The sequence below is a fragment of the Nyctereutes procyonoides genome, unplaced genomic scaffold, assembly GCF_905146905.1.
Source record: "Nyctereutes procyonoides isolate TBG_1078 unplaced genomic scaffold, NYPRO_anot_genome, whole genome shotgun sequence".
Taxonomy (NCBI): Eukaryota; Metazoa; Chordata; class Mammalia; order Carnivora; family Canidae; genus Nyctereutes; species Nyctereutes procyonoides.
The window spans coordinates 22,396,885-22,418,311 of NW_026575133.1; the positions used below are offsets into that span (position 1 = coordinate 22,396,885).

A 21,427-nucleotide genomic window follows, 5' to 3' on the forward strand; every position below is an offset into this window, starting at 1 on the left:
AGTTTTTAACACCTGATTAAACTGAACTTGTTTTTCCTTACTCTCACAGGTTATTATTAACTTGGTGGACCAGACAGGCAGGGAGAAAATTATTGGCGATGCTTACCTGAAGCAAGTGTTACTCTTCAACAGCTCACACCTCACTTATGTCTCATTTGACTTCCATGAGCACTGGTAAGAGGGCTTCCTGGTGGGAGTTTTAATCAGTTCCATTGTTTTGTGGTATGTGCTGCCACAGCGACTTTAGCTTCTCCTCTTTCTTTGGGCAGAAAAACTTCTTGTTGTTACTTAGTTTTAATTTTCATATGAGCTTTATTTTGGCTAAAAATTTAGTTGTTCCTTAAATATTTAGACTTTCTTTCACAAAAGAACGTGTAGATGGAGAGTTCCATTTTTCCTTCTATCACTCAAAGAACGTCTGGAGGATTTCCTTTCTGCTTGGGTCCAAGCCTGGCAAAAGTAATTGAGTCTTCTTATTTAAAAATCATTGTTGTCTCATCTTTATGCTATATTAATAGTACTTCTTTCCCTATGGATAGACTTTACTAGAGTTTGCTCTGGAAAAACAACTGGTGAATCATTTTGATGGTAACTTTAACCTGTGTGTATTCTGAAAGCCAGGTTCTTTTGTCATAATGCTTGCTCTAATGTAGGTTCGCTTACCCAGGCGTATTGAAGATTTGGTGGGGAAAGAAGCTTCTGATTCCTGCAATATGTTTCAGTGTATTCTTAAATATATTTTCCTTCACAATGCAGATTAATTGTAAGCATGTATATAGTTGCCTATGTAATTTATAGTAGTACTTAAAGCAATAAATTTTTTAATTTTTAATTTAAAAAATTTTCCAAGCTACTTTAAATATTGTATCTTAAGCTAAAAAAGAAAGAAAGAAAGAAAAAAAAAGGCCCAGTTCCTAAAGATTTTTTTTTTCTTTTGGCATGTATTTTAGCCGAGGAATGAAGTTTGAGAATGTTCAAACACTAACAGACGCCATTTATGACATTATTCTTGACATGAAGTGGTGTTGGTAGGTATTTCATAAGAAGTCAATTTGACAAACTCCTGGTCTGTGAAATCATATGTATTTGGCACTACTAAGCATTAAAATAATAGCAAGCTGGAAAAGCATTTTTATTTTTCTTGTTTTGCTCCCCAGTTCTTGTTCTTTACAAGAGAGTGTGTGTCATCACGCAGTGTTAGCTTTAAACAGGGAAAAGGTGTCAGGTGGTCAGGCAAGATGGAATGGCATGCACTATGGCTGTTCTTTAATTCCCTCTAATGCTCCATAGTCTATATTTCCTCTTTCTCTTCTTTCTTAGCATTCCTATCATGGCATTGGGGTACTTGGTCTCAGTTTGCAGGCATTTCAGAATTATCAAAGAAGGAAGATGATTCTCAGACTGCAGGAGGGAAATGTAGGAATAAGAAATTGGCTTAAAGCATAGGAGAGAACATTCTATTAGACGTTAATGCGACAGGTGGCCAGAGAAATTAGATGCACAAGGCATGCTGCAGGACTCCTCACCAAGTGGTAAAGTGACTTTGTCTGTTCAAGCTAGATGCATTTAGGTGTGTTTCTCTTCGGAGTCAAAAGGGAGGGACAGGATGGTGGTTTAAAGCACCTTCTGGCTTTAACGTACATGAGCATAATTTGGGGGTTGTGTCAGCTCTACCTAGTAGTTGTGAGACTTGGGACAAGTCATTCTGTACCTCAGTTTTATTTTTCTTCAAAACAGATATAATAATGTCTGTCTTATGAAGTTACTGTGTAAATGAGTAACAGTATCTAAAAAGTACTCAGTGATGCCTGTCACATAACATTCCAAACAAATGAATAGCCAGTGCTGCTGTTGTTATTGCTATACTCTAAAGAATTGTGGTTTTTGAAAACCTTATTAAGCTATTTTAGATTGTAAAATAATCCCATACTATTTTTAAAAAGGGTTGATCAAGCTGGGGTAATATGTAAACAAGAAGGAATTTTTCGAGTCAATTGCATGGACTGCCTGGATCGCACCAATGTGGTTCAAGCCGCCATCGCCCGAGTGGTCATGGAACAGCAGGTAATTGGGGGTCTATTAGATTGTAACTATTCATTTCTAATTTTTTTCCACATGTGAACAAAAAACTAAAATCTTTCTTCTGTAGAACATTTACAGCATATAGGCATTCTCGTGACATTGAAACCTGGAAAGTACAACCTTCACTAGAAATAAGTTGAATTAAGTGGCATTTTCATAAGAACTCATTTCAAAAATGTGAGGCCCAACATTTCAGTGTTGATTGGGTGGCGTTGTGTGGTCACACACCTTTTTTCTCTCAGTTCCAAATCCTGCCTTATGTATTGCGGCCTGAAGGTCTCCAGCACTTTCTGCTCAGCCAGCTGCCTTTGTGTTAGGCTCTGCTAGTACCAGGTGCCAAAGGAAGACAGTGAAGCTGGGGGAGGAGGAAGGGGCAAGCTTTGTCACCTGTGTCATAGCCCTCGTAGCGCCTTCTCTGTCACTGTTGCCTCCTTTGGCACCCTAAGAAACCAGCCTTTACTCTCTACCCCCCAGTTGGTGGCAGCTGCTTCCTGTAGTCCTAACATCTGTTACTCAGTGTCCCCTTTTAGATCTTTCACCCCCTATCACCTGAGTAATGAATTTTCTTTCTTTTTTTTTAAGATTTTTAAAAGTTTATTCATGAGAGACAGAGAGAGAGAGAGAGAGAGAGAGAGAGAGAGGCAGAGACATAGGCAGAGGGAGAAGTAGGCTCCCTGCAGGGAGCCCACTGTGGGACCCAATCCCCAGACCTGGGATCATGCCCTGAGCCAAAGGTAGGCACTCAATTGCTGAGGCACCCAGGCATCCCCAAGAGTAATGAATTTTCAAGGTGGAAATTCTTAGCCCAGTTTTTGGGCGTTTTGGATAGAATGTAGTGACTGTTTTTTGAGACCATGAGTCTGTTCCTTCTAACATTGCATTCAAGCAGCCAGATTTTGAGTGTAAACCTTGGCTCCACAACATATTAGGTGTTGACCCCATGCAAAAAGCTCAACATCTCTAAACTTCTATCTCTTCATCCTTAAAATGGACATAATAAGAGTATTGATTGCAGCGGGTTATGAGGAGTAAATGAGATAATTTGTATTAAAAAAGCTCTTTGAACCCCAGCCTCAGCACAGAGTTCACACTTACTGGGCACTTGTTGCTCTGCTACTGCTAATATTATTGTCGTCTCAGTAGGCTTTTTTGATAGTTTCACTTCATAGCCAAATTTAAAACAAAGACCAAATATGTAATAATTAAAAATTACATCAGAACAGTATAAATATTTCATTCTACTTAATTATGTGTAGCAGTTGATAAAACTATCTCTCAGTTTTGCTTTATTTTGGAAAAGTCTGAAAACACCATTTCTTTTATTTAAGAGTCTGAAAAGGTACGTGAACATGCTTCCTCTTTCCATGGTGTGTATCTTATGGTTTCCTGATTTATATGTAGCTAATCCACCAATGTGTTAATTTTAGCTGAAAAAACTAGGTGTGATGCCCCCAGAACAGCCACTGCCTGTGAAGTGCAATCGGATCTATCAGATAATGTGGGCCAACAACGGTGACTCCATCAGCAGGCAGTACGCGGGGACTGCTGCTCTGAAGGTGAACATCGATAGTAGCTCTGTGGGTCATTCTATGGGACACAGGATGGGGTGTTAAGCCAACTTTATTTTTGAGAGAAAGATATTTGGGCTACAGATGGTAATCTGTGTATTTGACTCCTTTCTGGAATGTTTGGCTCAGGCAGGGGTCACATATTCAGATTCTGCTGGGGCCAGGTAAGGTGGCCACCCATTAGATGAAAGGAGGCCATGGGTACAGACCTAAGGAAGAGCATCTGTCTCTGAAGGGCGCTGTTCTACTGCTTCCGTATGGGGACAGAGGCCCAGTGTTGCCAGATCTTCCAGTATTTCAAGGGAGTTTGGAAATTTGGAATTTCATGTGAAATAGTTGGTTTTTAAGATGTTACATAGATAAAACATGTCTATTGGTAGAATTTGGTTCCTACGTATGATACTTTGCCTCCCTTGAATTTGAATCCCAACCCTGCCCCTTACTAGCTTTGTGTCTGTCTCTTCATTTGTAAAACAGGATAATACTAGACACACTTGAAGATTGTCATGGGATTATATGAGTTAATGCATGTGAGGAATTAAGACCATTCCCTGGCACACAGTAAATGCTGAAGAAATGTTTTCTTATCTTTTCCTGGTTGTTATGAATAAGTCTTTTGAAGATCCTACAGAGCTAACCTTCACAGAATTTAATTAATTTATTTTTTATTTAAAAAAATTTATTAGTGTGCACGAGAGAGAGAGAGAGCACCAGCTGAGGGCTGAAGGGAGGGGCAGAGGGAGAGGGAGAAGCAGGCACCCCATACAGCAGGGAGCCTGATACGGGGCTCAGTCTCAGGATCCTGGGATCATGACCTGAGCCAAAGACAGATGCTTAACTGACTGAGCCACCCAGGTGCCCCACAGAACTTAATTTAAATGTGAACTATACTTATTGGTCACCAAGTACTCCTGTGGGCAATACGAAATAAGAAATGGTTGAATTAGTTTAAATTAGTTCTGTTAATTTTCCTTCAAGGTAATAGTTCATCTCAAGATATTTCTTAAAAAAATTGTATCAAGTCTCAACAGGCATAAGATAGTCCATCTTTGGTTGAGTGATAAATATAAAAAAGTTTTTTATTAATTAAGGAAATTAGACTTTAGGAGTCATTGTACAAGTTACTGGTTAAAGAGAAATGAACACCTACATATATAAAGCAAATACTAACAGAATTAAAGGGAAAAATAAATAGCAGTATGATAACAGTAGGGGACTTTAATACCCCCCCTTTTATTAAGATTTTATTTATTTATTCATGAGAGACACAGAGGCAGAGACACAGGCAGAGGGAGAAACAGGCCCCATGCAGGGAGCCCAATGCGGGACTCGATCCCAGGTCTCCAGGATCACATCCTAGGCTGAATGCAGCACTAAACTGCTGAGCCACCCGGGCTACCCAATACCCCCTTTTCCACAATGGATCATCCAGGCAGAAAATCAATAAGGAAATAGTGAATTTGAATAGGACTGTAGAACAAATGGACCCAGCAGACATATATAGAACATTTCATCCAGCAAGAGCAGAATACACATTCTTTAGAAGCCCACGTGGGACATTTTCCAGGGCCAGATCATAGGTTAGACCACAGAACAAGTATCAACAAGTTCAAAAAGATAGAAATTGTATCAGGTATCTTTTCTGACCACAGTGGTATGAAACTAGAAATCAGTGACAGGAAAATTGAAAAATTCATAAATATGTGGTAACTAAACAACACTCTCCTAGATAATCAATGGGTCAAAGAAGAAATCAAAAAGGGAAATAGAAAAATACCTTGAAACAAATGAAAATGGAAACACAACATACCAAAAACTTACCGGATATAGCAAAAGCAGTTCTAAAGGGAAAGTTTAGGGGATGCCTGGATGGCTCAGCTGTTTGGCACCTGCCTTCGGCCCAGGGCATGATCCTGGAGTCCCCGGATCAAGTCCCACATTGGGCTCCCTGCATGGAGCCTGCTTCTCCTTCTGCCTATGTCTCTGCCTCTCTCTCTTTCTCTGTCTCTTGTGAATAAATAAATAAAATCTTAAAAAAAAGGGGGGGGGTTTATAGCTATAAATGCCTAAATTAAGAAAAAAGAAAGATCTCAAACAACCTAACTTTACACCTCAAGGAACTAGAAAAAGAAGAAAGTTAGCCCAAAATTACCAGAAGGAAGGAAATAATAAAGATTAGACCAGAAATATTTGAAAGAGAGACTAGGTAAAAAAACAATAGAAAAGATCAATATAATTAAGAGTTGGTTTTCTGAAGAGATAAACAAAATTGACAGGCCTCAGCTAGACTAATCAAGAAGAAAAAGGACTCAAAATTATAAATGAAAGTGTCATTACAAATGATATCACAGAAATGCCTAGAATCACAGGTGACTACTCTTTACAATTATATGCCAACAAATTGGACAACTTAGAAGAAAAGGGTAAGTTTCTAGAAACTTACAACCTACCAAGACTGAACTTTGAAGAATTAGAAATCTGAGCCAGTGAGTGAGGAGTAAGGAGATTGAATCAGTAAGCAAAACCTACCAAGAAAGAAAAGCCCAGGGCTTACATGGTTTCACTGGTGAATTCTATCAAATATTTAAAGAAGAAATAATTCCCTCTCAAATTCTTCCAAAAAGTGGAAGGGAAAGGAACATTCTGAAATTCATTTTATGAGGCCATGATACCAAAGACAATTCATTACAAGAAAAGACAATTATAGGCCAAGATCTCTGACCAACATAGATGCAAAAATCCTCAACAAAATGCTAACAAAACAAACTCAACAGCATGTTGAAAGGATCACACATCATGATCAAGTGGAATTTATCCCTGGGATACAAGGATGGTTCAACATGCTTAAATCAATAAATGTGACATGCCACATTAATAGAGTGGAAGGTAAAAGTCATATAATCATTTTAGTAGATGCAGAAAAAGCATATGACAAAGTTCAACATCCTTTCATGAGAAAAACTCTCAACAAATGTAGTATAGAAGAAAATGTACTTCAACATAGTGAAGGCCATATATGACAAATCCACAGATAACATCATATTCAGTGGTGAAAAGCTAAACGCTTTCCCTTTAAGATCAGGAACAAGACAAGGGTGCCCACTTACCACTCCTATTCATGATAGTAATTTAATTCTAACCAGCACAAGCAGGCAAGAGAAAGAAAGAAAAAGCATCCAAATTAGAAAGGAAGAAGTAAAATTATCTGCAGATGACATAATCTTATCCTTAAAAAAAATCATAAAGACTCCACCAGAAAATTGTTAGAACAAGTTAATTCAGTAAAGTTGCAGGATACAAAACCAGCATACGAAAATCAGTTGCATTTCTATATACTAACAACAAACTATCTGAAAAAGAAATAAAACAGTTCTATTGACACTTGTATCAAAAACAATAAAAATATTTGGAATAAATTTAACTAAAAAGGCAAGAGATGTGTACACTGAAGATTATAAGACAGTGATGAAGACACAAATGGAAAGATATCCTGTGTTCATAGATCAGAAAAATTAATATTGTTAAAATTTTCATAATAACCCAAAGCCGTCTATAGATTAAATGCAATCCCTATGAAAATTCCAATAGCATTTTTCACAGAAATAGAAAAAGAGATCCTAAAATTCATATGAGCCAACAGACCCCTTAATAGCCAAAGCAATCCTGAGAAAGAACAACAAAGCTGAAGGCATCACTTGCCCTGACTTCAAACTTTGTTACAAAGCTATAGTAATCAAAACAATATGATACTGGCATAAATCCAGACTCATAGACCAACAGAATAGAACTGAGAGCTCAGAAATAAACCCACACATATACAGTGAACTAGTATTTGACAAGGGAACTAAAAATACTCAATAGGGGAAGATAGGCTCTTCAAGTAAATGGTGCTGGGAAAACCAGATACAATGTGAAAGAATTAAGTTGGGCCCTCATGTCACAAAAATTAACTTGAAATGTATTAAAGATTTAAATGTAAGACCTGAGGCTTTACAGTTTGATCCTACAAGAAAACATGGGATAAAGCTCTGAGGCATTGATCTCAGCAGTAATTTTTTTTTTTTTTGGATGTGACACCAAAAGCATAAATGAGAAGAGTAAAAATAAACAAGTGGGACTACATTAAACTATAAAGCTTTAGCACAACAAAAGAAACAATTAACAGAATAAAAAAACTACCTATGGAATGGGAGACACTATTTGCAAAACCTGATAAGGGGCTAGTATCCAAAATATAATAGTTACTCCATAGCTCAATAACAAAAAACGAAAATAATCTGACTAAGATAATGGGCAAAGGACCTGAACATTTTTCCAAAAAAGCATACAAATGACCTATAGACACATGAAAAGATGCTCTACATCAATAATTATCAGAGAAATGCCCATCAAAACCACAGTAAATAACTACCTCATACTAATTAGAATTGCTGTTACCAAAGACAAGATAACAAGTATTGGCAAGAATGTGGAGAAATGTACATTGTTTGCAGGAATGTAAATTGGCACAGCCATCATGGAAAACAGCATGGAAGGTCCTTAAATTAAAAATAGAACAGGGAGCACCTGGATGGCTCAATTGGTTAAGCATCAGACTGTTGGTTTCAGCACAGGTCATGATCTCATAGGTGGTGGGATTGAGCCCAACATCAGGCTCTGTGCTCAGGGCAGAGTCTGCTTGAGATTCTCTCCCTCTGCCCCTCCCCCAACTCATATGCTCTCTTGTTTTTTTCTCTCTAAAATAAACTTAACGTTATTAAAAAAAAATAGAGTGGCCATATGATCCAACAATCTTATTTATGGGTATATATTGAAATGAAATCAGTATCTCAAAGAAATAGCTGCGCTCCCATGTTTGTTGCAGCATTATTTTCAATAGCCAAGACCTAAAAACAACCTGTGTCCAATGGTGGATAAATGTTGAGTGAGTAACTGGAGTGTGTGTTTGTGTGTGTGTGTGTGTGTGTGTGTGTGATGGAATATTCAGCCGTAAAAAAAAAGCAAATGCTGCCTTTGAAAACATGTGGGTGAACCTTGAGGGCATTGTGTTAAGTGAACTAAGCCAGAGAAAGACAAATACTGCACGATCTCACTTATATATAGACTCTAAAAACGTCACATCAACTCTTAGAAATAAGAGTTGACTGGTGCTTGCCAGGGGACGGGGGAAATGGAGAGATGTTGGTCAAAGGGTACAAACTTCCAGTTAAGTCACTGTCGTCTAGGGACTTGCTCTGACACCTCCGTTGTGAAAAGCAAGAGTAACAAAACAATGTAAATCTTCATTGGATCATTCTACAGCGATTGTAATGGGCAGTAAGATACAGAAATTGCTATTCTTTCTCCATATTCACACACATCCACATGTACTGGCTAAATCCCATTGTAATAAACTCTAGGGAACTGTCCACACTGTCCCACATTGGAAATTTGTGATTTTTGAGGCTTGAAAATCTTCTTGTATGTTATATAATAAGTTTTGACTTGTAGATCCTAGAAATTCGACAGATTGCCAAGAATGGATTTACGTGAAGACTTGATGACACAAATAGTATTTTAATTATTTGATGTGCTTGGGTCACAGCCAGATACTGGTAGATATTTTAACTACATTATTTAGAAATTATAAAAGCCTATAGAATTTTGGTCTTGTATTGAAAGCCCACATTGACTTTGGGAGCATTCTTGTGTTTGAATCAGTTGTCAAAATGACTTTTTCCTTAACAGGGTGACTTTACAAGGACAGGAGAAAGGAAGTTAGCAGGAGTTATGAAAGATGGGGTTAACTCAGCAAATAGATATTACCTGAATCGATTTAAGGATGCTTATAGGCAAGCTGTTATAGGTAAGGAACATAAATGCCTTCCTTTTTTTTTTTTTTTTAATTTGTTATTCCTCTGTGACTAGTGTTTTACAGAAATCAACTTCATTAACATAGTTCATGTTTTATAATATACTTGTGTTTTTATATTCAGCATCTTACCCAAGAAATCAAATTCAAATTTTTACAAGACTAGAATTTGATGGAATTTTTTAGGCTGAAGCAACGAAAGCAATTACTCATTTCCATACGTATTTGTCAGTTTGTTGTTCATGTAACAGAAGGCAGGGGTGAGGTTCCTGGAATATGGGAATAAGGTCTCCTAAAACCTCATCAGCTTAAAACTCCACATTCTATTTGATTTTCCATTACTTGAGGCTGGGAGATGTAATGAGAGGTCTTTTTTCCCCCCGTACGACATTTATCATATGTTCTTGCTGTGAATAACACACCATCCTTTCCTATAAGAGTGAATGAATGGAACGCCTGGGTAGCTCAGTGGTTTAGAGCCTGCCTTTGGCCCAGGATGTGATACTGGAGTCCCGGGATCGAGGCTCCCTGCGTAGAGCCTACTTCTCTCTCAGCCTGTGTCTCTGCCTCTCTCTCTGTGTCTCTCATAAATAAATAAATAAAATCTTTTTTTAAATAAGTGAATGAATATAATATTAGGGTATCAGATTTAGGGATTATCCTAACCAATTCTTACATTATTTGGAAGAGGAAATGAGGGTAGATTGCCCAGTGGAATTCATATGTTGACAATTTTTAAAATTTAATTTACATGAAAGTATTACCTCATAGGATTAAAGTGAATGCAAAGCATTCTAGATTAGAACCAAAGTTGCTTGTCCTGCAGTCTCTGAGAATATTTTTTAAATCCTATTTTTAAATCTGATTATTTGTCATACATGAATTGGTAGGGCCTATTTATTGTATCAGAAGTATTCTTCGCAGGATTCTTCTGAGCCTTCTATCACTCCAGCCTAGCCCCAACCCCCGAACTCGGGGGTTGCTGGCTGCCCATGGGCATTATTCCCCTAAATCTATTAGAAGTCCCACTGTTTAACACCTCGGTTCTCCTGGCCTCCGGAGTCTCCATTACCTGAGCCCACCATAGCCTCATAGAAGGAAATCGCAAACATATACTACAAGCCATGTTCATTACAATTTCCCTAGGAGTATATTTTACACTACTTCAAGCCTCCGAATATTATGAAACATCTTTCACAATTTCTGACGGAGTCTACAGCTCCATTTTCTTTATGGCTACCGGGTTCCACGGACTACATGTAATTATTGGCTCTACATTCCTTATTGTCTGCTTTCTCCAACAATTATATTATCACTTCACATCAAACCATCACTTTGTATTTGAGGCCGCCGCATGATATTGGCACTTTGTCGACATAGTCTGACTATTCTTGTATGTCTCTATTTACTGATGAGGATCTTACTTCTTTAGTATAATTAGTACAATTGACTTCCAATCAGTTAGTTTCAGATCAATTCTGAAAAGAAGTAATAAACATAATATTAACTCTAATAATCAATGTATCCTTAGCATCCCTACTTATAATAATTGCATTCTGACTCCCTCAACTAAATATCTACGCAGACAAGGCAAGTCCTTATGAGTGTGGCTTTGACCCTATGGGGTCCGCACGCTTACCCTTTTTCATAAAGTTTTTCCTAGTCGCCATCACATTCTTACTTTTCGATCTAGAAATTGCACTACTCCTTCCACTCCCCTGAGCATCACAAACTAACAAACTAACAACAATTCTCATTATAGCACTCCTACTAATCTCTTTATTAGCCGCAAGCCTAGCTTATGAATGAACCAAAAAAGGACTGGAATGAACCGAATATGATAATTAGTTTAAACTAAAACAAACGATTTCGACTCATTAAATTATGATTTAGCTCATAATTATCATATGTCCATAGTATACATTAACATCTTCCTGGCATTTATCCTCTCTCTAATGGGCATACTTATCTACCGATCCCACCTAATATCATCCCTACTTAAACAGGCCAGTTAGGAATTTGAGAAGCCTGGTGTAAAGAGGTTTGGTTTTTTCCATAGGTAGTTTGTATGTTGACTTCAAAACTGGGTTTTAGCAGTTTAATCAAGGAAAAGTAAGATACCTTTCCTCCACGGCTTGATCTAGCAGCTCAGTTATGTCATTGAGAACCCAGACTCTGTCCCTCTCTCAATCCACCCATCCATAGCATCAGCTTCACCCGAATCTTGAAGCTGGATTTCTTCAAAGATGAGAGAGAGAGAGAGAGGGAGGGAGAGGGAGGGAGAGGGAGGGGGAGGGAGGGGGAGGGAGGGGGAGGGAGAGAGGGAGAAACCAGTAGAGAGAGAGAGAGAGAGAGAGAAACCAGTAGAGAGAGAGAGAGAGAGAGAGAGAGAAACCAGTAGCAGCCTAGATTTACCGCTTCCCCTTCTAAGGCCAGCAGTCGGCACTTGTGTCCCAGAAGTCTCCAGTCTCACTGTCCTGACCGTCTGTGGGGAATGGATTATATAGCTTTGTGAACCTTAAGCTACATGCTACAGCAGGAAGAAGTGAGCTTGTCTCTTCAGATCCTATGCTCCTTTTAAAATTGACTCGTCTTTTTATTACCGAGTTGTAGGCATTCTTGATATATTCTGGATACAAGTCCCTGTCAGATGATTTGTAAATACTCTCACCTATTCTGTGGGTTGTCTTTTCACGTTCATGATCTTGCCCTTTGAGACACAACAGTTCTTAATTGTGATGATATCCACTGTGTCTATTTTTGTTGTTTTTGTTGCACGTGATTTTAGAGTTATATCTCAAATATCCTATCAGCCTGATCCAAGATCACCAAGATTCATGCCTATGTTTTCTTATGAGTTTTATTGTTTTAGGGCTTTTGTTTTTTAAAAATGTATTAGCAAATTAAGATGATGATAGATATTAACACTTTCTACTCTAGATTTGATGCAAGGCATTCCAGTGACAGAAGATCTTTATTCCATATTTACCAAGGAGAAAGAGCATGAAGCTTTGCATAAGGAGAATCAGAGAAGCCACCAGGAACTAATTAGCCAGCTGTTACAGAGTTATATGAAGTTACTGCTGCCTGATGATGAAAAATTCCATGGGGGCTGGGCCCTCATTGACTGTGACCCCAGGTAAGTTGGAGTGATATCCTGGTAACTAATGTGCTTAAATTTCTGACGTTGTCATCATAATTAGTACTATCAGACACAAGCTATGGGCATGGATGCATGATGCATGGCAGTTTTCAAACATAGGACTGGTCACTAAGGCAAACTGACTGAGACACTCACCTTGGGTGCAAAATTAAGGGGCATTAAAAAAAAAACTCAGTAATGAAGAGAAAGATTTTATAGCAATATTTGATTTTTTAAAAACCCAAATTGTAGAACACAGGACGCAGCTGGGCCTCTCCTTTTACCCCCAAATCTAGGTTTATTGTTTTGATGCACATAACAGTGCAGCAAGAAGTGCAGTGATGCTAATTACCTTGATTGGTTGTAAAGTATCCTGGCCTTTCACCAAATAAATAGGCCAATTAATGCTCAACATTTTTAAAACAAAAACCAAAAACCAGTTTCAAGCCATTTTTCAAAATGAATGGCAGGATCTAAATTTATTCACCAGATTGAATGTTTGCTTTTAGGCTGAAATCTAACATTATAATCTTTGGTATTATGAATCAGTAACATTGCAGAAAATTCTAGACCAAGCTCTGAGGATAAAATGGCTCTATTTAGATTTTATCTTCTACTATATTTCATCTGTTTTTAATAAAGGGGGCATAAAACAAGCTTGAAAGAACAATTGAACACAAGATAATACTTATATCTTAAAATAAAAAATAATATTGACTGTAGGTTCATTGGGAAATCTTCCATGACTTTAATTTCATGGATTATTTCACTTCAATAATCAATACCTTATGTATGGATGTAATTTTCAGACTCTTAAAATAAGAGCTGAGGTTTTCCTCACAAATTAGCAGAAAAATTCTATGCTCCTTTGAGCCATTTGGTAAAAATTTTTCATTCATGTGCCTTAATTTTTTATAGCAGCAGTTCAGCTTAATGCAGCACCCCCCAAAAGGTCATACTTTTAATTCCCATTCAGAAATAACTGCATGTAGCACTCCTGTGTTTTGCTTGAGTTTTAACTTGAGATTTTTTTAAAAAGATTTATTTATTTATTTATCAGAGAGAGAGAGAGAGAGAGAGAGAGAGAGAGAGAGAGAGAGAGGCAGAGACACAGGAGGAGGGAGAAGCAGGCTCCATGCCGGGAGCCTGACGTGGGACTCGATCCCGGGACTCCAGGATCACGCCCTGGGCCAAAGGCAGGCGCTAAACCGCTGAGCCACCCAGGGATCCCCTAACTTGAGATTTTTAAAGGTGTCGAGATTGCCAATATCATCTTCCTTAGATCAAGTACCTTTATTTCTTCTTTGGAGATGATTGACGTAAGGAAAGACCAAAAGGTTTATTTCAAAAGCTGACTACCATTTTGTAAGGTCATATTGCACCTGATTTGATTTCCAGTCCTGTAATTCTCACATCAAGTTGTGTGCTGGATGAGGAGTTTAAAACTATGTAAAGTGTGTTTACTGTGCTATTTAAAGCTTGCTACAGAACTGAGATAAGCCCTCCTGTTAGAATCAGTAGAAGTCTCTTGCATTTAAGAAAAACATGTATCAAAACACCCAGACTTCTTTCTGGCATCTGGGCTCACTGGGACAACTGCTGTATTGTACCAGTGCTGCTCTGTACCGACATAGTGCTCAAACCAGACCAGTCTCCTCTCCTACTATCAGGTCTTTAAGAAAACTTGTTGGGTGGTTAGATTCCCAAATCCATACTTCCCCTATGCCAGATTCCTACTCCAGTTTTCTCTTTTCTTCATTCACATGGTGAACTACTTCTGTTTTGTTCTGATTTTTTTTTGACTCCCACCCCTCTCCAGTGCCCAGCAATCGAACTCATTTTTCTTTAATCGTGCATTATACAATTTGGCTTTCTGATAACCGGGAGCCAGTGATTGTGTTCTGCTCATCCTCTTTGGTAAAGCTCCTGATGAAGAATATGGAGACACATGCTAGACAGCAAGTGTCACTGCATCCTTCCTTTTGCTCGTTGGCCTCATTTGGGTTATACAGGTGAGGAGCACTTTCCAAAAAAAGCAGAGCCCTCTCTTCCTTCACCACAATATAAGCTTTTACATTCCAGTACATTATCACATTTTTAGCAAGTGGGGATACCCCCACCAATCACCAGTGGCTGTTTCCAAGCAGTCTCACATTTCATGATGGATAGTGAAAACTTTCTGTGCTTTTAAGTTCATTTAATTCTGCATTTCCTGCTGGCTTGCCTGTAGGTCTCACCCTGGCCCAGGGCTTATGTGCCTAATGGTCATAGGGGAGTTAGTGACCTCTACATATTCCTTAAATTCCCAAACCCTTCATGCTCCCAGCTCTGCTGCTGTGGGTCTGAGCCCGAGCTTTCTGCTGAGTCTGCCTTGTTAATTCCATGTGTACATTGTGGTCTACTTCTTCATTCTTTTGTTTTAGGATATCTCTTTGCTCGAATTCTTCAGCTGTGGGCCTGTGGCTCAGTCTCCTAATTTCCAACTTGTTCCTGGATTCCCTGCCTCTCTTCTTCACATGTCACCATTGCAAGATGTTTTGTCTTCTAATTCTTTCTTAGATGGTCTATTGCTAAGTTCTATTGTGAGAGTCTGTTTCCGTTACCTGCCAGAGCATATTCACCACCAATATCCTCATCCTCCTCCTCTTCCTCATGCTCCTTGGTGGACAGAAGAGGCCCCGTCAGTGTCAGAGTCTTGGACCTGGGAGTATATTTTGACCTTTGTCCTATGGGACACTGAGAGATTCTGAAGATTGTCCCATCAACTTAGATCTCATTAGCTGAGATGCTGTCTTCCCTGTCTTATTGGTGCTAACACACAGGCTGTGCCTGATGGAGAGTGGTTCTTTGTGTTGCCTCTTTAGTACAGACACTTACCTGGGTCTAAGGAGAAATAAGCAGAGGCTTCATTGCTAACCAGGACAACGGGAGTGTCTGAGGAAGTGACGTATTGATTCTCAAGAGGAGGACTGGGTTGAGGGTGAGTTGAGGGGCGTGGGCACAGACTTGTGCCTATGGTCTGCTCCTGGGTGACAGGGACAGACTGCTCAGGTTTGAGACTTTCCACTCTGGTCTCAGAAGGATCTCCTCTAATACTGACTATACCAGAAGTGGTTGCACGTGACATTGAGGTGTTTTCTGCTTTTTAGGGTTTTTTATTGCCTTTTGTGTTTCTCATTATTACTGTATTTCTAGAAACTGCCTTCTTTGAAGCTGTGGGACAAGATGATGTGGAGGGAGTAGAAAATGAAGCAAATGCTTTGGAGTCAGTGACTTTGAAAGCCATGTTTTGGCTTGTTGGCTTGGATAGAAGGCTGGGACCTGCCTATCAAGAGTCTTGGTATCTTTGTGGTAATGGGAAATACTTTGCCATGCTGAGGCTGGCCCCAATGTTGGCATCTTTGGTAGGCATATGTGGTTTGGAGCCTTACATTTGGGCTCTGGAGGAGCTGGAGCAGGAGCCAGCAGTGTTTCAGAGCAGTCTTTTCTGCCTTTCATTCCAGAGTAGATGCTTTTTCAGATACAGAATTATTATCATCTTCAGATACACTACATTTTCCTCTCAGGTGGATTATTCTCTGATGGGTATCGTGTCCGTTTGAATTTCCAAAGTTAACTGTGTCTGCATCTTGATTACACAGTTCTTCAAGAACCCTCTACTTACTTTTGTGGTTGACATCCTTTATAATACTGCTAAAATTTCTTTAAATTTGCCACTGGTATTTTTCTTCATTTGCAAAGCTTAAAGATTTTCCAGATGGTGAACAGTTTTCCCTTGAAGGGAGATGTTTGGAAACTGGCTCTTTGGCTGAGTTGCTATAGAACCTTTGTACACAGTCTATCAACTGAACCAGAGCAGTGGACCCAGAGCAGGCGCCCCTGATGGAGGACAGGGAGAGGTAGCTTTGGGAATGAATGTGCCAACTTACGTCCTGAGAGAGCCAGTCAACCAGCCATGGACATGGGGGTCTTCAGCAGTTGGTACCTGCCTGCCTCAGCTGTTTGCTCCTAGGTTGTGTGTATATGTTTTTAAAAGCTTCTATTAAGATATAATTTATATACCATAGAATCCATCCATTTAAAGCATATGATTCAATAGCTTTTATTATATTCACAGACTTATGCAACTATTACCATGGTGAATTTTAGAACGTTTTCATTATTCCAGAAGAAAGCCCTGTACCTTCTAGCAATCACTATTCTATCACTCTGCCCAGACAACCACTGATCTACTTTTTTGTCTCTGTAGATGTCCCTGTCCTGGACATTTTGTATAAATGTGATCATATAATATGTGACCTTCTGTGACTGGTTTCATACACTTAGCATCATGTTTTCATGGTTGGTGCATGCTGTGGCATATGTCAGAACTTCATTTTATAGCCTAGTGGTATTCTGTCCTATGGATATAGCATATTTTGTTTATTTTCCTCCGTGGATGGGCATTTAGGTTGTTTCTACCTATTGGCTACTGTAAATAGTAATACTCTGAATAATCACGTCCAAGTTTTGAACACCAATTTTTATTTGGGGTACATACCTAGGAGTGGAAATTGCTGGATCATGTGTAATTCTGTGCTTAACGTTTGAGAAACCATCAAGCTGTTTTCCACAGTGACTGCACCATTTGACATTCTTACCAGCAGCATAGGAGGGTTCCAATTTTTCAGCCTCCTCAACTAATATTTGCTTTTGCTTTCTCATTTTTTGTTTTGTTTTTGTTGTACTTCACCTAAGGGGTGTGAAGTGGTATCTCACTGTCGTTTTGATTTGCATTTCCCTACTGACAAAGGATAGTAAGGATTTTTTCGTGTGCCTATTGGCCATTTGTATATCTTCGAGAGAGCAGTCTATTGAAATCCTTTGCCCATTTTAAAAACTGGGTTTTGTGTCTTTTTGTTGTCCAGTTGAGCTACGTGATTTGGTAAATAAACTTTTACAGGGACCAAGGCTAGGGTTAGCGTGAGGCAAGTGTGCAGGGTTGTACAGGTGCAGGGTCGGATCTTGTCTTTATTTAAAACGTTAGTGTTCTGTTCATCATGATATTCTGGCATCAATTTTGATTTTTTTAAAATACTGCACTAAAAATTACCTTGATGGTTGGGTGTTTTTTGACGTCCCCGTAAATTTAACGCCAGAGACTTGCCGCACTGCAGTCCCAGCCGCTTAACTCTGGCGGAAAAACAGTTGTGGCCGCAGTTGACCAGCACGCAGCCCCGCCGCAGCAGCAGCGGCCCGCTCCCTGCGCCTCCCTCCGCGACCGGAGCGGCGCCGGCCCCGCACTGTCCGCGCGCTGCTTGCCGGCCTCGTCTGTTGCGGCCCCGAGCTCGGCGTGGACCGCCCGTGGCCACCCACCGGCGCGGAGGCCCCCGCGGTCCGCGGCCCCCAGGCCCTCCCCCCTCCCCGGCCCCGCGGCCACCGAAACACTGGGCCCCGAACGACAGGGGCCTGGGGGCTCGCGGGTCGCAGGACGAGCCTGCGAAGTGGAAGGACACCAGGCACACGGCTCAGCTGCCCTCAGGACGTCCTCCGGCCCGTCCTTGGTTTTGCCCAAGCCTCCTGAACCCGCCAGTTCCACCCCGAGCAGATGACCCCTTCACCCGTGTCAGCAGAGCGGCCGCGCTGTTGGGCAGGAGCACAGGGACGGACGCTCACGGCGCCTGCAGCAGCCCGCGTCCCCCCGAGCGGCGGTGACAGCCTCTCCCCGCGGCGTGGGCGAGGTCCGGCGGGGGTCCGGCCGGCCGTGGGTCTGGGCACGGCGGGCCCCTCAGCACCCTCAGCCCCCTAGCCCCTCCGCCGCCTCCCCTCGGCAGGCGCGAGCTGGGTGCCAGGCGGGGGCAGGCTGGCGCGGGCGGACGCGCATGCGCACTGGGCGCGTGCCGCGGCAGCGGGGGCGGCCGGAAGCGAGCGGCGTCTCTGGGCGGGGCTTGGCGCTGCAGTTGCCGCAGTTGCCGCAGTCTCCGCAGTCGCTGCAGGCGCGAGCTTGTGTGCCGGCGGCTCTGACTGAGCTTCGACTTCTCGACGGACGGACGGACAGGCGGACCGACTGACGGACACCATGCCGCGCTCCCACCGGCCTCCCCCGACCGCCCAGCGGCCCGCCAACGCCACCGGCAACGCTGCCGGCAACGCGGCCGAGCCTAAGCCCGAAGGCGGCAGCCTGGCCACGACTTTCAAGATTTTTCTCCTTTTTGCAGGACTCATGGTTAAAGTTCCTGTGGGCTTGTATTTTTCCTGCAAATTGCTCCTTTTCCAAAGTCTCCTGTTAATGTCTCCTGACGACAGTGGCTTTTACGCGACCATTGTCGCGGTGGTGGGGCTGCATGTGGTGCTGGCGGTGTTCGTGTTCATCGTGTGGAAGGAGGGCATGCCTGACTGGCAGGAGAGCAAGAACGAGTAGAGCCGCGCGGGCTGCGGGCCGGGGGGCGGGGAGGACGCGGAGGACGCGGGGGGGCTTTCTTTTCTCGTCCGTGTTGACCGTCGTGTCTGTTGTGCGCTTCGGGGAGGGTGGGGGGGAGGGACACTATTTACTGCGGCGGAGGCTCCAGTAAACCGCGGGGTGGGGGGTGGGGGCACCTTTTTCCTGACCGCCTGTCACGTGCCCAGTGCTTTTCGTTAAAGACATAATGTTTGTGACTGAGGATCCTGTCGGACTGGTGTAAATATCACTGCCCCAATCGGAAGCTGCGACGAGGCAGCGCTGACTTGTAGAAGTAGACTCTGTTTCTTGTGAAAATCTGTGTGGTGACGTAATTGCGGTGGCTCGGCGGGAGCGCCAGTGGCGGCAGCGCCTGTAAGTACCTCTGCGGGCGGGCGGGCGGGCGGGCGGGGCGGCGGGGTCCGGGGCGCGCGGCCTGGCCCCGGACCGCGGGCTCGGGCGCAGGGGGCGGGCGGCCGGGGGCGGGCCCGGCGTCTTACTCGTCGTATTTTTTGGTGTATTATTTGACGTGAAAATCGAGGGGAATTTGTTATGTTAGGTTAAGGCCGTCCGAGGTTCGCCGCGACAAGGTGCCGCTGATGTAAATTACTGCGGGTTCAGATTGCGGTTCTTTCTCGCCGCAGTACGCGTTAAACAGTGACCTCATTCTGACGCAGTTGACGGACGTGACTTCCATCGACAAATGTTTTTTTTCCCCTCCCGTTTTCCATTGGTTTTTCAGTAGCATTTTGGTAAATCGTGGCAAGTAGGTATGAGATTCTAAGCGAGCAATACCCACTCGTACAGTGGAAGTTTGAGACCAGTGTTAGAACGTACACTGATTTCCGCCTTGTGATTGGAAGTTAATGTTGTTATAATAGATACTAAAAGTGTTGAGTTCACATCTTGCCCTGCTTTATCTGTTGGTTATTGGTAGATTTTGTACATGGACCACTTTTTTATTAATCTTAAAAAATACAGATTTTGCTGTAGGTTTAACGGGTTCACCAACATTCATCTGGTTTCTGACCCTTACTTTGATATGCGATTTGAGAATGGAGGGAAATTACAGCAAAATGGACTTAGAATAAGGAAATGTTTATTCGTTCTTTAAAAGCCAGGTAAATTATTCTGGAGTAAGAAATACAGTGGCTTGGGTTTGGTCCCATTTTTGCACCTCAGTGTTCTGTTTATTTTGTTTTTTTTTTCCCCCAAAAGATGCATTCTATATGTGTGTAAAAATACCCTTAATGTGCAGTGTCCTTTTTATGGTTAGGCTCCGTGAGATAATCTAGACATTTTCTCCCTTCTGAGCATGAGGGTTTTCCTTCTTTCCCAACCCCCAACCCCTTTCCCCCCCAAATTCTTATTTCCCTCTATCCTCCCACCTCCTTGGCCACAGCTCTCTGAGAAGGGACCTCTTCTCAGCTACAGTCCTTTCCTGACAACTAACCTCCCCCCTTCTCAAATTGGGTTCCTTTTTTTCCCCTCTCCAAATGGATAGATTATTTACATTTAACCTAAAAAATAGGACTCATTGATTTCCCCCCACACACAACCAATCTTTTATTTTAAATTGTTCTGCTATAGAAATAATCTTGGTGAAAATGCAGATGAAAATGAAAATATTTAATTTCCTCTATGTCTGTTTAGCCTCATTGATGCTACTCACAGAGATGTGGATGTGCTGTTACTGCTTTCTAACTCTGCCTACTACGTGGCCTAGTAAGTTGCTTATTGATTTAAAGCTTTTAATTGTTCTAGCACATTTCCTAGAGTTCATGACAAAAAAAATTTAAGAATCTGTTTTGTTACATATTTTAAGAACTGGATTGAACTTTACCTTATATATAACTTATATCACTTTTTCCTCATCAATTTGAAAATGCAATTTTAGAATTAGTGTTTATAGTGTTCTGTTAGCATTTAGTATTATTTTCTGTTTTCCATGTTTTGTTGTACTCCACATTCATTATTGACTATATATTATTATACAGTATACATTTCCCCACTGTTTAGCACTGATGCTTCTATTTTATTGCTATTAGGAATGATACAGTTGTCTTTGCACCAGTAATTGTATACACGCACACACATGCTTCTCTTTTAAGAGTATGATGAATTGTAATACTTCTATGGTTTATTGCCAGATCTCCAGAAAGACTAACAAGGCCACTAGCAAATAAGTATTTCCCATTAGCCTTACGAGAATCAATTTTTTTTTTCTCTAAGTCATAGGACCAGATACCCATTGGCATTAATCATATGGATTTTTTTATTCTTGATTCTGGATAGCAGATCTGTGTTATTCATAAACACATACCTTTAGTATACATATGTGTGTTTGCCTTTTTAGGTTATGTTTT

At 41.2% G+C, this 21,427-nt stretch overlaps 1 protein-coding gene and 1 pseudogene across 2 annotated transcripts in view; one reads left to right on the forward strand and one right to left on the reverse strand.

The window, feature by feature from the left end:
* The window catches only part of INPP5F (inositol polyphosphate-5-phosphatase F), an 85,499-nt gene that overhangs the window by 58,386 nt on the left and 5,686 nt on the right, over positions 1-21,427 (forward strand). For both annotated transcript variants that reach the window (XM_055299873.1, XM_055299874.1), the window contains 7 exons: positions 50-174; positions 951-1,028; positions 1,944-2,064; positions 3,510-3,638; positions 9,378-9,495; positions 12,442-12,640; positions 20,715-20,786. In XM_055299873.1, the coding sequence (XP_055155848.1) occupies positions 50-174; positions 951-1,028; positions 1,944-2,064; positions 3,510-3,638; positions 9,378-9,495; positions 12,442-12,640; positions 20,715-20,786 (842 nt within the window). The remainder of the gene's footprint in view (positions 1-49; positions 175-950; positions 1,029-1,943; positions 2,065-3,509; positions 3,639-9,377; positions 9,496-12,441; positions 12,641-20,714; positions 20,787-21,427) is intronic.
* Positions 13,750-15,960, reverse strand: LOC129493574 (phosphatase and actin regulator 2-like; annotated as a pseudogene).